We start from the raw sequence: 13,448 nt of genomic DNA, 5'->3' as shown, positions 1-13,448 counted from the left end.
GAGTCCTGGGCTTTGGCTAAGGGGGCTTCGGCGTAAGGGGACTTCGGTAAGCCTGTGTGATTGCTCGCTGAGGGGAAGAAGGTAAGGTCGCTAGGTGCTTTTTAGACTTATTCTATCAATCCAGTTCAGGTTTGGGGGAGACATTCAGAGCAGTGGTGTGCTCCGTATGCAGTATGTGGGAGGTCAGGGTCAACACAGTTGTCCCTGATGACCACACCTGCAAAAGGTGCGTCCAGCTGCAGCTCCTATCAGACCGAGTTAGGGAGTTGGAGCGGGAGCTGGATGAACTACGGATCATTCGGGAGGCAGAGGCAGAGATAGATAGGAGTTATCAAGAGGTAGTCACACCAAAAAACCAAGAAGTAGGCAGATGGGTGACGGTCCAGAGAGGCAGGGGGAGCAGGCAGAGAGAGCAGAGCACCCCTGTGGCCATTCCCATTAACAATAAGTATACCGTACTGGATACTGTTGATGGGGATGACCTACCAGGAATGAGTTGTAGTAGTCCTGCCCCTGGCACAGAGGTTGAACCCTCAACTAGAAAGGGGAGGAGGGAAGAGAAGAGAGCGATAGTTTTAGGGGACTCTATAGTTAGGGGGGCAGATAGGAGATTTTGTGGGGCAGATCGGGAGTCTCGGATGGTATGTTGCCTCCCTGGTGCCAGGGTCCGGGACATCTCAGATCGGGTGCAGGCTATTCTTGAGAGTGAGGGCATGAACCCAGATGTAGTGGTCCATGTAGGGACCAATGATGTAGGTAAGGTGAGTGAGGGGGTCCTGCTTAGAGAGTTCAGGGAGTTAGGAGTGAAGCTGAAAGGCAGGACCTCCAGGGTGACAATCTCGGGATTGCTACCTTTGCCACGTGCGAGTGAGGCGAAGAATAGAATGATTATGCACATTAATACGAGGCTGAGAGCATGGTGCAGGAAGGAAGGGTTCAGGTTTTTGGATAATTGGTCTTTGTTCCAGGGACATTGGGATCTGTTTCGAAGGGATGGTCTACATCTGAACCGGAGGGGTACTAACATTCTTGCAGGAGTATTTGCCAGTGCTGCTCGGGGGGGTTTAAACTAGATGTGCAGGGGGCAGGGATCCAGATCCAGAGGGTTGGTCAGAAGGTGCATGGGGTTAAATGTGTACAAGGTTTGGGTGATCTTGAGAAGGTCATCAAAATTCAGGGTGCAATTTGCCCGATGGAAGTTCAAGGAGCTGGGTTAGGTACAGTAGACAGTGTTTTAAGCAAAGAGAGGAGGAATGGGCTCAGAATTCTATACTTGAATGCGCGTAGTGTCAGAAATAAGACAGATGAGCTTGAAGCTCAGATGAAAATGGGGAACTACGATATTGTTGGGATAACGGAGACATGGCTGCAAGGGGATCAGGCCTGGGAATTAAGTGTACCAGGGTATACATGCTATCGTAGAGACAGAAATATGGGAAGAGGGGGTGGGGTGGCCCTGTTGGTGAGGAATGAGATTCAGTCCTTAGCAAGAGGTGACTTGGGAACAGGGGAAGTAGAGTCTGTGTGGATTGAGCTGAGGAACAGTAAGGGTAAAAAGACCCTAATGGGTGTTGTGTACAGGCCCCCAAACAGTAGCGTGGATATTGGGTACAAGTTGATTAGGGAGTTAACATTGGCATGTGCTAAAGGTAATGCAGTCGTTATGGGAGATTTCAACATGCAGGTGGACTGGGAGAATCAGGTAGGTGCTGGACCCCAGGATAGGGAGTTTGTGGAGTGTCTAAGGGATGTATTTTTGGAACAGCTTGTGCTTGAGCCAACCAGGAACGAGGCTATTTTGGACCTGGTGATGTGTAATGAACAGGAATTGATAAGTGATCTTGAAGTAAAGGAGCCATTAGGAAGTAGTGATCATAACATGATAAGTTTTTATCTACAATTTGAGAGGGATAGGGGCAGATCAGAGGTGTCAGTGTTGCAATTAAATAAAGGAGACTACGGAGCCATGAGGGATGAGCTGGCCAAAGTTAAATGGGCGGATGCCCTGGCAGGAAAGACAGTGGATCAGCAGTGGCAGATATTCTTGGGGATAATACAAAAGATGCAAATGCAGTTCATTCCAATGAGAAGGAAGGATTCAAAGAGGGGGAAGGGGCCACAGTGGTTGACAAAGGAAGTCAGAGATTGTATAGCATTAAAGAAAAAGAAGTATGACAGGGCTAAGATGAGTGGGAATACAGATGATTGGGAAAGTTTTAAGGAACAGCAGATCTTAACTAAAAAAGCAATACGGAGAGAAAAAATCAGGTATGAGCTCAGTCTAGCCAGGAATATAAAAGGGGATAGCAAAAGCTTTTTTAGCTATGTGAAGAGAAAGAACAATGTTGGCCCCTTGAAGAATGAATTGGGAGAAATTGTTATGGGAAACAGGGAAATGGCAACAGAATTTAATGCATACCTTAGATCTGTCTTCACCAGGGAGGACACAAGCAATCTCCCAGATGTATGGATGGGCCAGGGTCATAAGATATCAGAGGAATTGAGACAGATTGACATTAGGAAAGAAACTGTGATGAGTAGACTGGTAGGACTGAAGGCTAATAAATCCCCGGGTCCAGATGGTCTGCATCCGAGGGTTCTAAAAGAGGTGGCTCAGGAAATTGCGGATGCATTGGTAATCATTTTCCAAAGTTCCTTAGATTCAGGATCAGTTCCTGAAGATTGGAGAGTGGCTAATGTTGTCCCACTTTTCAAGAAGGGAGGGAAGGAGAAAACGGAGAACTATCGCCCTGTTAGCCTAACGTCAGTCGTGGGGAAGATGCTTGAGTCCATTATTAAGGACGAAATAGTGGCACATCTAGATGGCAGAAATAGGATTAGGCCGAGCCAGCATGGATTTACCAAGGGCAAATCATGCTTGACTAATCAGTTGGAGTTTTTTGAGGGTGTAACAAGGATGTTAGACGAGGGTAAGCCAGTGGATGTTGTGTACCTAGATTTTCAGAAGGCATTCGATAAGGTGCCACATAGGAGATTGGTGAGTAAAATCAGAGCTCATGGCATTGGGGGCAGGGTTTCAACATGGATAGAAAACTGGTTGGCAGATAGAAAGCAAAGGGTAGCAGTGAATGGGTGTTTCTCAGACTGGCTGGAGGTGACTAGTGGGGTACCACAGGGCTCTGTATTGGGACCACAGCTCTTTACGATTTATGTCAATGATTTAGATGAGGGCATTGAAAACTATATCAGCAAGTTTGCTGACGATACTAAACTGGGTGGCAGTGTGACATGCGAAGAGGACGTTAGGAGAATACAGGGAGACTTGGATAGGCTGAGTGAGTGGGCAGATACTTGGCAGATGTCATTCAATGTGAATAAATGTGAAGTTATCCACTTTGGAAGCTGGAACAAGAGGGCAGAGTATTGTCTTTTTAGGTGTCGAGTTCGGTAAGGGAGAAATGCAAAGAGACCTAGGAGTCCTAGTTCACCAGTCAATGAAGGTGAATGAGCAAGTGCAACAGGCAGTGAAGAGGGCAAATGGAATGTTGGCCTTTGTTACAAGGGGAATTGAATACAAGAGCAAGGATGTTCTTTTGCATTTGTACAGGGCCCTGGTGAGACCACACCTGGAATATTGTGTACAGTTTTGGTCTCCAGGTTTAAGGAAGGACATTCTGGCAATTGAGGAAGTGCAGCGTAGATTCACTAGGTTGATTCCTGGGATGGCAGGGCTGTCTTACGCAGAGAGATTGGAGAGATTGGGCTTGTACACGCTGGAATTGAGGAGATTGAGAGGGGATCTGATTGAAACGTTTAAGATAATTAAAGGATTTGATAGGATTGAGGCAGGAAATATGTTCCAGATGTTGGGAGAGTCCAGTACCAGAGGGCATGGATTGAGAATAAGAGGTCAGTTATTTAAAACAGAGTTGAGGAAGAGCTTCTTCTCCCAGAGAGTTGTGGAGGTGTGGAATGCACTGCCTCGGAAGACGGTGGAGGCCAATTCTCTGGATGCTTTCAAGAAGGAGCTGGATAGATATCTGATGGATAGGGGAATCAAGGGATATGGGGACAAGGCAGGGACTGGGTATTGATAGTGAATGATCAGCCATGATCTCAGAAAGGCGGTGCAGACTCGAGGGGCCGAATGGTCTACTTCTGCACCTATTGTCTATTCTCAGCTGTGTGGAGAGGGGTAGCCTGCCACATGGGCAAGAGCTTGCTCTCCATATCGAACTGCCCTGGCTGTGCGTCACGTAGGTGCAATGCCCAATGGTCATCCCCGACCAACAGAGAAGCTCAGCGGTCAATGAACCAGCTGTCTTCAGAACTTAGAACAAGACTGCGTGAATCCATGGAGGCGGACGGGGGTAACCCTACCTTGAATCCTCGCAGATGTCGCTCAATACCTTCGACATGGACGGTGACAGGTACGCCTCTCAGGAAGACCTGGCGGTTCTTCTCCTTGAACGGCTTTATGTTATACACCAGCAGAAATGAGCTGGGCAGGGTGTCTGAAAATGAACATAGTACATTGACCAGTATAGCACTGGAAGAGGCCACTCAGCCCGCAATGTTTTGCTGAATTAATTGAACTAGTAATTAAGTGTTTAACTAAACTAATCCCTTGTGCCTACACAATGCCCATATCCCTCCATTCTCTGCACGCTCACACGCCTATCTCAGAGGCAGGGGTGAGATGGAGGAGGGAGACGGGGTTGGTAAGAGAGCTTGGGGGAAGAAATGGAAAAAGGTGGGGAGGGGGATAGGGGGCAGAGGGAGGAGAGAAGGCAGGAGAAACTGGGGAGAAAGGGAAGAAAGTGGGGAAGAGAGGGCAGAAAAGGAGGAGAGAGGGGGAGAGAGGCAGAGAGTGAAGGAGGGGATATTGAGGGGTGAGAGGGTGTGGGAAAAGGAGAGAGGGCAGAGTGAAGAGAGGAGGGAGGGAGTGTTAGGGGAGGTGGGCAAGTTTGAAGGACGGAAGGGAGGAAAGAGGGAGAAAGAAGTAGCAAGATTGAGAGTGATGGTGAGGCAGACAGAAAGAGATAAGCAGGAGACAGAGAGACAGCAGAGGGTGAGACGTTCAGGGAGTGTGAGAGAGATGAGAATGGGGAAGGGGAGTCAGCTGGAGACGCTCATGGAGTGAGTACCGTTTTGGATTCGCTCCATAACTTTTACTTTTTTTAACCTTTGATCACCCTTATTCAGCGTATTTTTACCTATACCGAAAGTTTCCTTATTCTTTTTTTTTGGATTTACTGCTAAGCGTTTGTTGTGAACTTTTGATGATATGCAAACAGAAATGTCTCTCAGGTCTAAGGGACGGGATCCCGGACGTAATCCGTACGGTAACGGAAAAAAGCAGGCTCTGACTCAACAAACACCATTAACTTTTGAATTGTTTATGGAGGTTTTGAATCAAAAATTTGCTGAACTACAACAATTTTTTAAAGAAGATATAAAGGCTTTTCAAGAGTACATGGTTAAGAGGGATTTAGTAATTAAACAGCAACAAACTCTTATTGCGTCTCTGCAAGAAGAAGCTCGGAAGCGAGATTTGACTATTGGAAAACTGCAACAGGATTTAATTTCGACCATTAAGCTGATGGAAGCCCTTAAAGCCAAGAGTGACGATTTTGAGAATCGCTCCAGAAGACAGAACGTACGTATACTTGGTCTTCCAGACGGCATAGAAAAAGATGACCCTTCGAAATATTTTGCTCAACTTTTAAAAGAAGCGTTTCCGACAATTTTCCCGAATAACCCTCCTTTATTGGATCGGGCACATAGAATTCGGCGTCGATCACCGAGTGTTACAGACAAACCTTCGGTGATAATTGTCCGGTTCCATTATGTACATGACAAAGAACTAGTTATAAGAGCAGCTCGTCGACTAGGAATGATTAAAATCAAAGATTTTTCCTTCCGTCTGATCGAAGATTTTAGTTCAGATCTTTTAAAAAGAAGGCTTCTTTTTAAACCGTTGATGGCTGAATGTTATGAGAAAAGTCTGAAACCTGCGCTTCTATACCCTGCGAAGCTTCGAATTTCTCCGTCGAATGCTCCACGACAAATTTTCCTTTCAACTTCAGAAGTGAGAAAATATCTGGAGGAGAACTTCCCTACTGCTACAGACACCAGTCTTTAATAAATGAATGATTCTGATCGTATAAGATGGTTCTCGATCTCTTAAACCAGAATTATAATCTGGTTATTGGTGTAGGTTCATCCTACACTTTATACTCAAGTTAAAGTGTGTTTGCGTCATGTTAATTGTTTTTGCCTTATACACTTTAATCATTTAACTACATACTTGTCTATTAACTTTGTTCCTTCGAAGGTATATTTTTAATTCTTTGAAGGTAAATTTTTCCTTGATTAAGATGGTGGTTTTTTGGAAAAGATTTTTGGTTTTGCTTAAGATGGCATTATGTTTATATTTTTCGTGTTTCTTCTAGACAAAGCATTGCTTATCTTAGCTTAAATATTTTTTGTTTTGTCTGGGCCAGAGCCCGAGTTATAATTGTTTTTAGTGATTATATTTTTATTCTTTTTACAACTAACTATACTTAGAAATATGGTTTTTATTAAAGCGATTTTATTTTTAAAGTCGGGGTGATTTTATATATATCCTTTTTATATGGAGTGTTCTTCAGCTAACATGGGGGTAGGATTAGTCTTACTTTTTCTCTTTTTAAGTCATATTTTGGCTTTTTCTCTTTTTCTCGGGGGGTGGGGGGATGGTCTGTTTTCTAATTCTATTTTTTTTGTACCAGTTTGTGTTAGTTTTTTTATTCGGGCTGTTTTTGAACTTCAAATATGTCTGTGTTGTCGTCACTTCCGGGTCTTCTCACTATTTTTGTTCCTCTTCCGGGTGCATGAGTTTATAAGTTGGTTAACCCTTTCTATACCAAAGGGTTGATTATAGAATTATGGCTCAGACCATTAATTTTGTGTCTTGGAATACTAATGGTTTAAATCATCCAATTAAACGAAAGAAGATTTTCAAAGTATTCCAAAGACTTAATGCTCATATCATTTTTGTACAAGAAACTCATGTGAGGAGGGAGGACAAATTTCGTTTTTTTAGATTTTGGCGGGGTCAACAGTATCATGCAAATTCGAATGCTAAAGTAAAAGGAGTTTCAATTTTTATTGACTCCTCTATTTCATTTGTTCAACATGATATTTTTTCGGATCCGAATGGCAGATTTTTGTTAATTACGGGTTTACTTTGTAATAAAAAGGTTGCTTTGGTTAATGTTTATGCTCCAAATGTGGATTGTCCTGACTTTTTTAAGTCTTTATTTACTTCTTTACCCAATCTAAACGAATATAAGTTAATAATGGGTGGTGACTTTAATTGTTGTTTAAATCCTCTGATGGATAAATCTTTATCTATTCAGACTTTACCTAATAAGTCGGCCACTTGTATTAACTCCTTTTTGACTGACAATGGAGTTTTTGATGTTTGGAGATTTCGGCATTCTAATGACAAAGAGTTTTCTTTTTTCTCACATGTTCATCACTCTTATTCAAGAATTGATTATTTTTTTGTAGACTCTTGTTTTTTTCCATTGGTAATCGGTTGTAACTATGATATTATAGCTATCTCTGATCACGCTCCGTTATTACTTTCTATGAAAGTTACGGATACAGCTTTTAATGCTAGACAATGGCGATTTGACTCTACCTTGTTGCAAGACTCTGACTTTATTAAATTTATGGAGGAGCAGATCGACTTCTTCTTCTCAACTAATTCTACGGATGATATTTCCTACGGAACACTTTGGGACACTTTTAAAGCTTATATACGTGGACAGATTATTTCTTATTCTGTTGGTTTGAGGAAACGTATCAAGATGGAAACTCTTTTATTGGTTGATAAAATTAAAGAGATTGATAAGAAATATTCGATTGCTCCTAGTAAGGAGCTTTACAAACAAAGGGTTGAACTTCAAATGGAACATAGTTTATTACTTACATCCTCGATTGAAAATCAATTAATGAAAACTAAATCTGATTTTTATATACATAGTGATAAATCTGGTAAACTGTTAGCTAGTCAATTGAAGAATGCTCTGGTTAAACGTCAAATCACTAAGATTGGTCAGCAGAATGGGAATCTGACAGTTAATCATGATGAGATAAATAAGGCATTTCAAGATTTCTATACCTCCCTGTATCAATCTGAATTTCCTCAAGATTATAATACCATGTCTGATTTTCTGGGGAAATTAAATTTTCCAAGGTTATCATCTGATGATCTTTTGATATTGGATACTCCTATTACGGATGTAGAAATTAAAGGGGCTATTTCCTCAATGAATTCTGGGAAAGCACCGGGTCCAGATGGTTATACAGTTGAATTTTTAAAATTTTTTTCCGCTACTCTTTCCCCTTGGTTAGGTAAGGTTTTTGAGGAGGCCATTAGATTAGGGAATTTTGCCACAATCTTTTTATAAGCTTCCATTTCTCTAATATTGAAGAAAGATAAAGACCCTACTAATTGTGCTTCTTATAGACCTATATCTTTATTGAATGTAGACTCCAAGATTTTTTCTAAGTTACTGGCATCTAGATTGGAGAAGGTATTACCCAAAATTATTTCAGATGATCAAACTGGCTTTATTAAAAATCGTTATTCTTTTTTTAACATTAGGAGATTGTTGAATATTGTTTATACTCCCTCACATGATACTTCAGAATGCGTGATTTCATTAGATGCGGAGAAAACATTTGACAGAGTTGAATGGCCTTACTTATTTAATGTGTTGGAGAAGTTTAATTTTAGTCCGATATTTATATCATGGATTAAATTGATTTATCATACTCCAGTAGCCTCAGTGTTTACCAATAATCAAAGATCTCCCTTTTTTCGCCTATTTCGGGGCACTAGACAGGGATGTCCTCTTAGTCCATTACTATTTAACATTGCCTTAGAACCTTTGGCAATTGCCATCAGACAATCACAGGATATTTTGGGTATTAATCGTGGGACAGATATTCATAAGTTATCTTTGTATGCAGATGATTTATTACTATTCATTTCTAACCCGGAGAAATCCATTCCAGCAGTTTTATCATTATTGGCTCAATTTAGTGAGTTTTCTGGGTATAAGTTAAATCTTAATAAAAGTGAATTGTTTCCATTAAATAAACGGGTCCCAATTTATGGAAATTTACCCTTTAAATTAGTTAATGACTCTTTTACTTATTTAGGGATCAAAATCACAAAGAACCATAAAGATTTGTTTGGATTTAATTTTTTACCCTTAATTGATCAGATTAAAGGTTTGTTTACTAGGTGGTCACCTTTGTCTCTATCTCTAATAGGCAGGATTAATGCTATTAAGATGGTTATTTTACCTAAGTTTTTATATATTTTTCAAGTGATACCAATTTTTATCCCGAAATCTTTTTTTACTAATGTTGACTCTAAAATTTCTTCATATATATGGCAGTATAAAAATCCCAGGTTAGGTGAAACATATTTACAGAAGACAAAAAAGGAAGGCGGGTTAGCATTACCTAATTTCAGATTTTACTATTGGGCAGCTAATATTAGATATTTGTTATGCTGGTTGAAAGATGGGGGTGGATCTTTTGGCCCTTGTTGGGTGAGTTTAGAAACTAAATCGGTATCAGCTTATGCTTTGGGTTCTATTTTAGGGACTTCTCTCCCTTTTGCTCTTTCTAAATTGCCGAAACGAATTGACAACCCGATAGTTAAACATACATTGCGTATATGGTTTCAATTTCGGAGATTTTTTGGGTTGACTCAATTCGTTTTAAATAGTCCTATTGTATCTAATTGTTTTTTTTCACCCTTCCATTATAGATCAAGCTTATTCAGCTTGGAAAACTAAGGGATTACTAAGATTTTCTGATTTATTTTTAGATAATTGTTTCATGTCTTTTGAACAATTATCCAACAGATATAACTTGCCGAGATTTCATTTTTTTAGATATTTACAGATTAGACATTTTTTAAGTTCTGTACTCTCTACGTTTCCAAATTTTGTGCCTTCAGATACTTTGGAGAGTTTATTTGAATTAGACCCTTTTCAAAAAGGGCTTATTTCAAAACTTTATAATATAATTATGAAGATACGTTCAGAGCCCCTTTATAAGACTAAACAGGATTGGGAAAGAGAGCTTAGTTTTAGTATTTCTAGTGAGAATTGGGATAGAATTCTTCAATTAGTTAATACATCATCGTTATGTGCCAAACATTCACTAATACAATTTAAGGTTGTACATAGGGCCCATATGTCCAAGGATAAATTAGCTCATTTTTACTCTCATATAACTCCTATTTGTGATAGATGTCATTCTGAAATTGCGTCTTTAACTCACATGTTTTGGTCGTGTTCATTTTTGGAGAAATATTGGAAAGATATTTTTGATATTATATCTGCGGTTTTGAATATTGATTTACAACCTCATCCTATTACCGCAATTTTTGGTTTACCAATGTTAGATTCACAGCATTTATCTTCTTCAGCCCGTCGAATGATTGCATTTCTAACTTTGATGGCTAGAAGATCTATATTGTTGAATTGGAAAGAAATTGATCCTCCCACTGTATTTAATTGGTTCTCTCAAACTATGTTATGTTTAAATTTAGAAAAAATTAGAAGTGGTACTTTTGAGACTTCTATTAAATTTGAAAAGTTATGGAGACCATTTATTCAACATTTTCATATGATGTAATATGACCCTTTGCCAAGTACATTTGATTTCCCAGCTTTTAGCTTATGGATTTTGAGAGGACCGGAAGTGACGGCATTGATGAATACTTATTTTTGTGAGATATTATAAACAGCCCACTTTTTTTTTTTCCTTCTCTTTTGTTTGTTTTTTTTTTCTTTTATATTACTTATTAGCTATAGTTATTAGATTAGATTAGTTAGTTCTGCATTATATAAATTTTTTTTTTGTTTTTTTTTCTTTCTTTTTTCTGTTTTTTTTATATTATACATTATGAAATATTTAGATTTACTATGTCCATACATATATCTTATGGCTTATGTCTTGGTAAACTCATTTATATTGTAACTATTATGTATGTTTTTTTTTTCATATGTAATGGAATGTGTATGTTGGTAATTTCTTTATCAATATATCATCTGTATTCAGTCCATATTATTAATATTAATAAAAAAATTTAGAAAGAAAAAGAGAATGGGGAAGGGAGAAGGCTCAGAGAACCAGGGACTCATTTGAGTTAGTGCTTCTCCCCCCTGCACTGCCCAGTGTAACAAATGTGTCGTTTGTTCTTATTTTAACTCATCGCCTCTCTCTCGGGTTGATCACACCATTGAACACAGTGTAAAAAAACGACCAGGTCACCTGTGTTCTCCTCCCATTCGACGTGGTCCACATAATCTAATTCTGCATCCAGCTGCAGGTCCCTTGGGCTCAGCGGCGTCTCTGGCTCCAAGGTTGTTAAGTTTATAAACTCTTGAGACATCCTTCACGACAGGGGCACCCAATCCATCAAAGATCTGAGGAGAGAGAGAGAAGACACATTCCGACACTACAATACAGTGTGTGGAAAAGGGGCAGACGTCAGTAAACGGATGACTGTGGGGACCGGTGTCACCTCTGGAGATGAACAGACAACAATCAGAATCAGATACAAGAGTTTCTACAGATCTCCTCCTACAAGGAGTGCTGTCACTGCAAAGCAGCATCCATCATCCAGGCTGTGCTCCCTTCTCACATCTTCTATCAGGAAGGAATAGAGCCTTGGGTCCTATACCACCAGGTTCAGGAACAGTTATTACACCTCAACCATCAGGCTCCTGAACCAGCATGGATAACTTCACTCTCCTCAACTCTGAACTGATTCCACAACCTATGGACTTTTAAGGACTCTACATCTCATGTTCTCAAAGTGATATTATTTATTTTGTTTCTGTTTATGTATTTGCACATTTTGTGTTTTGTTTTGCACATTGGTTGTTGCCGGTCTTTGCTTGTGCGTAGTTTTTCATTGATTCTATTATGTTTCTTTCTATTTACCGTGAAGTGTGGCATGTGGCCAAGAGGTTAAGGCAGGGGTCGGCAACGTTTACCACTGAAAGAGCCAATATGGACCCATTTCCCACAGAAGAGAAAACACTGGGAGCCACAAAACCCGTTTGACATTTAATATGAAATAACACTGCATACAACGGTTTTTTTTGCCTTTATGCTATGTATAAACAAACTATAATGTGTTGCATTTATGAAATTGATGAACTCCTGCAGAGAAAACGAAATTACATTTCTGCATGCAACAAAAACATTTTGAACTCCGAAAAAAAGACGTTGGGTTGAAGGTTACTCCATAGTTAGCCTACCTTGGATCGAAGAATTAAAAGAAAGCGCGCACTGGCGGGTGTCAGGCATTGGCAGTGGTGACGTATATTAATAGCGATAAGAAACACGTAGCGGTGTGCTACACGCAGCGCTAAAATAAAGACACTGCAGTCAAAGGTAACTTTATTCTAACTAAACTGCCTTGCTTTAAAGCCTCCCTCAACCCGTCCCCGTGGGCGCGGATGCTCCAAAAGACACGTACTCACAAACCCCCATAGGCTATCTCCCTTAGCCAGAACGGTGGCTAATTGTGAGCCGGTTCGGATGTGCCAGGAAATGGGTCGCCACAACGTTTTTAGATTGTACAAGATCACCATAATCTTCAAATTTCGAATTGCATTTCAAAAACTAACAAACTATGGGGAGCCGCAGCACAGAGATCAAAGAGCCGCATACGGCTCTGGAGCCGCGGGTTGCCGACCCTTGGGTTAAGGCATCGGTCTAGTGATCTGAAGGTCGCTAGTTCAAGCCTTAGCTGAGGCAGCGTGTGTGTCCTTGAGCAAGGCAGTTAACCACACAATGCTCTGCGATGACACCGGTACCAAGCTGTATGGGTCCTAGTGCCTTTCCCTTGGACAACGTCGGTGGCGTGCAGGGGGGAGACTTGCAGCATGGGCAACTGCTGGTCTTCCATACAACCCTGCCCAGGCCTCAGTCATCATGAAAAATCGATGGACAGCCAAAGAGAAGATGGTTTACTGTGAATGCCCACAAGAAAATGAATCACAGGGTTGCATACATGTATTTTGATAATAAATTCGTTTTGATTTCCTCAAGATTAAAGTTCAATGAAAATGCAGGAGGAACTCAGCAGGTCAGCAAGCACTTATGGAGGAAAATGGACAGTCGACTAGATCTTGGCACAAGACGTCAACTCTTTATTCTTTCCATAGATGCTGCCTGACCTGCTGAGCTCCTCCACCATTTTGTGTGCGTGGTTATGAAATTCATTGTTTTTGTAGCAGCAACACAGCACATACTTAAAAACTACTAAAAGTTACAAAATAGATAGTGTGATACACAAATAGTGTTCACTGACCTTTCACAAATCTGATAGCCCCACTTTGTGATGATTGTTGAGGCTTTTGGAGAGGGTGCAGAAGAGGTTCACCAGGATGCTG

At 40.6% G+C, this 13,448-nt stretch overlaps 1 protein-coding gene across 2 annotated transcripts in view; it reads right to left on the bottom strand.

The window, feature by feature from the left end:
- Positions 1-13,448, bottom strand: part of LOC132396902 (phospholipase D1-like) — a 176,501-nt gene that overhangs the window by 94,516 nt on the left and 68,537 nt on the right. For both annotated transcript variants that reach the window (XM_059974974.1, XM_059974975.1), the window contains exons 2-3: positions 11,314-11,468; positions 4,342-4,475 (exon numbers count right to left, since the gene is read on the bottom strand). In XM_059974974.1, the coding sequence (XP_059830957.1) occupies positions 4,342-4,475; positions 11,314-11,434 (255 nt within the window). In that variant the 5' untranslated portion in view covers positions 11,435-11,468. The remainder of the gene's footprint in view (positions 1-4,341; positions 4,476-11,313; positions 11,469-13,448) is intronic.

The sequence above is a fragment of the Hypanus sabinus genome, chromosome 7, assembly GCF_030144855.1.
Source record: "Hypanus sabinus isolate sHypSab1 chromosome 7, sHypSab1.hap1, whole genome shotgun sequence".
NCBI classification, from domain to species: Eukaryota; Metazoa; Chordata; class Chondrichthyes; order Myliobatiformes; family Dasyatidae; genus Hypanus; species Hypanus sabinus.
Note: the sequence above shows the minus strand (reverse complement) of the source record. Positions and strands in the feature narration are given on the sequence as shown.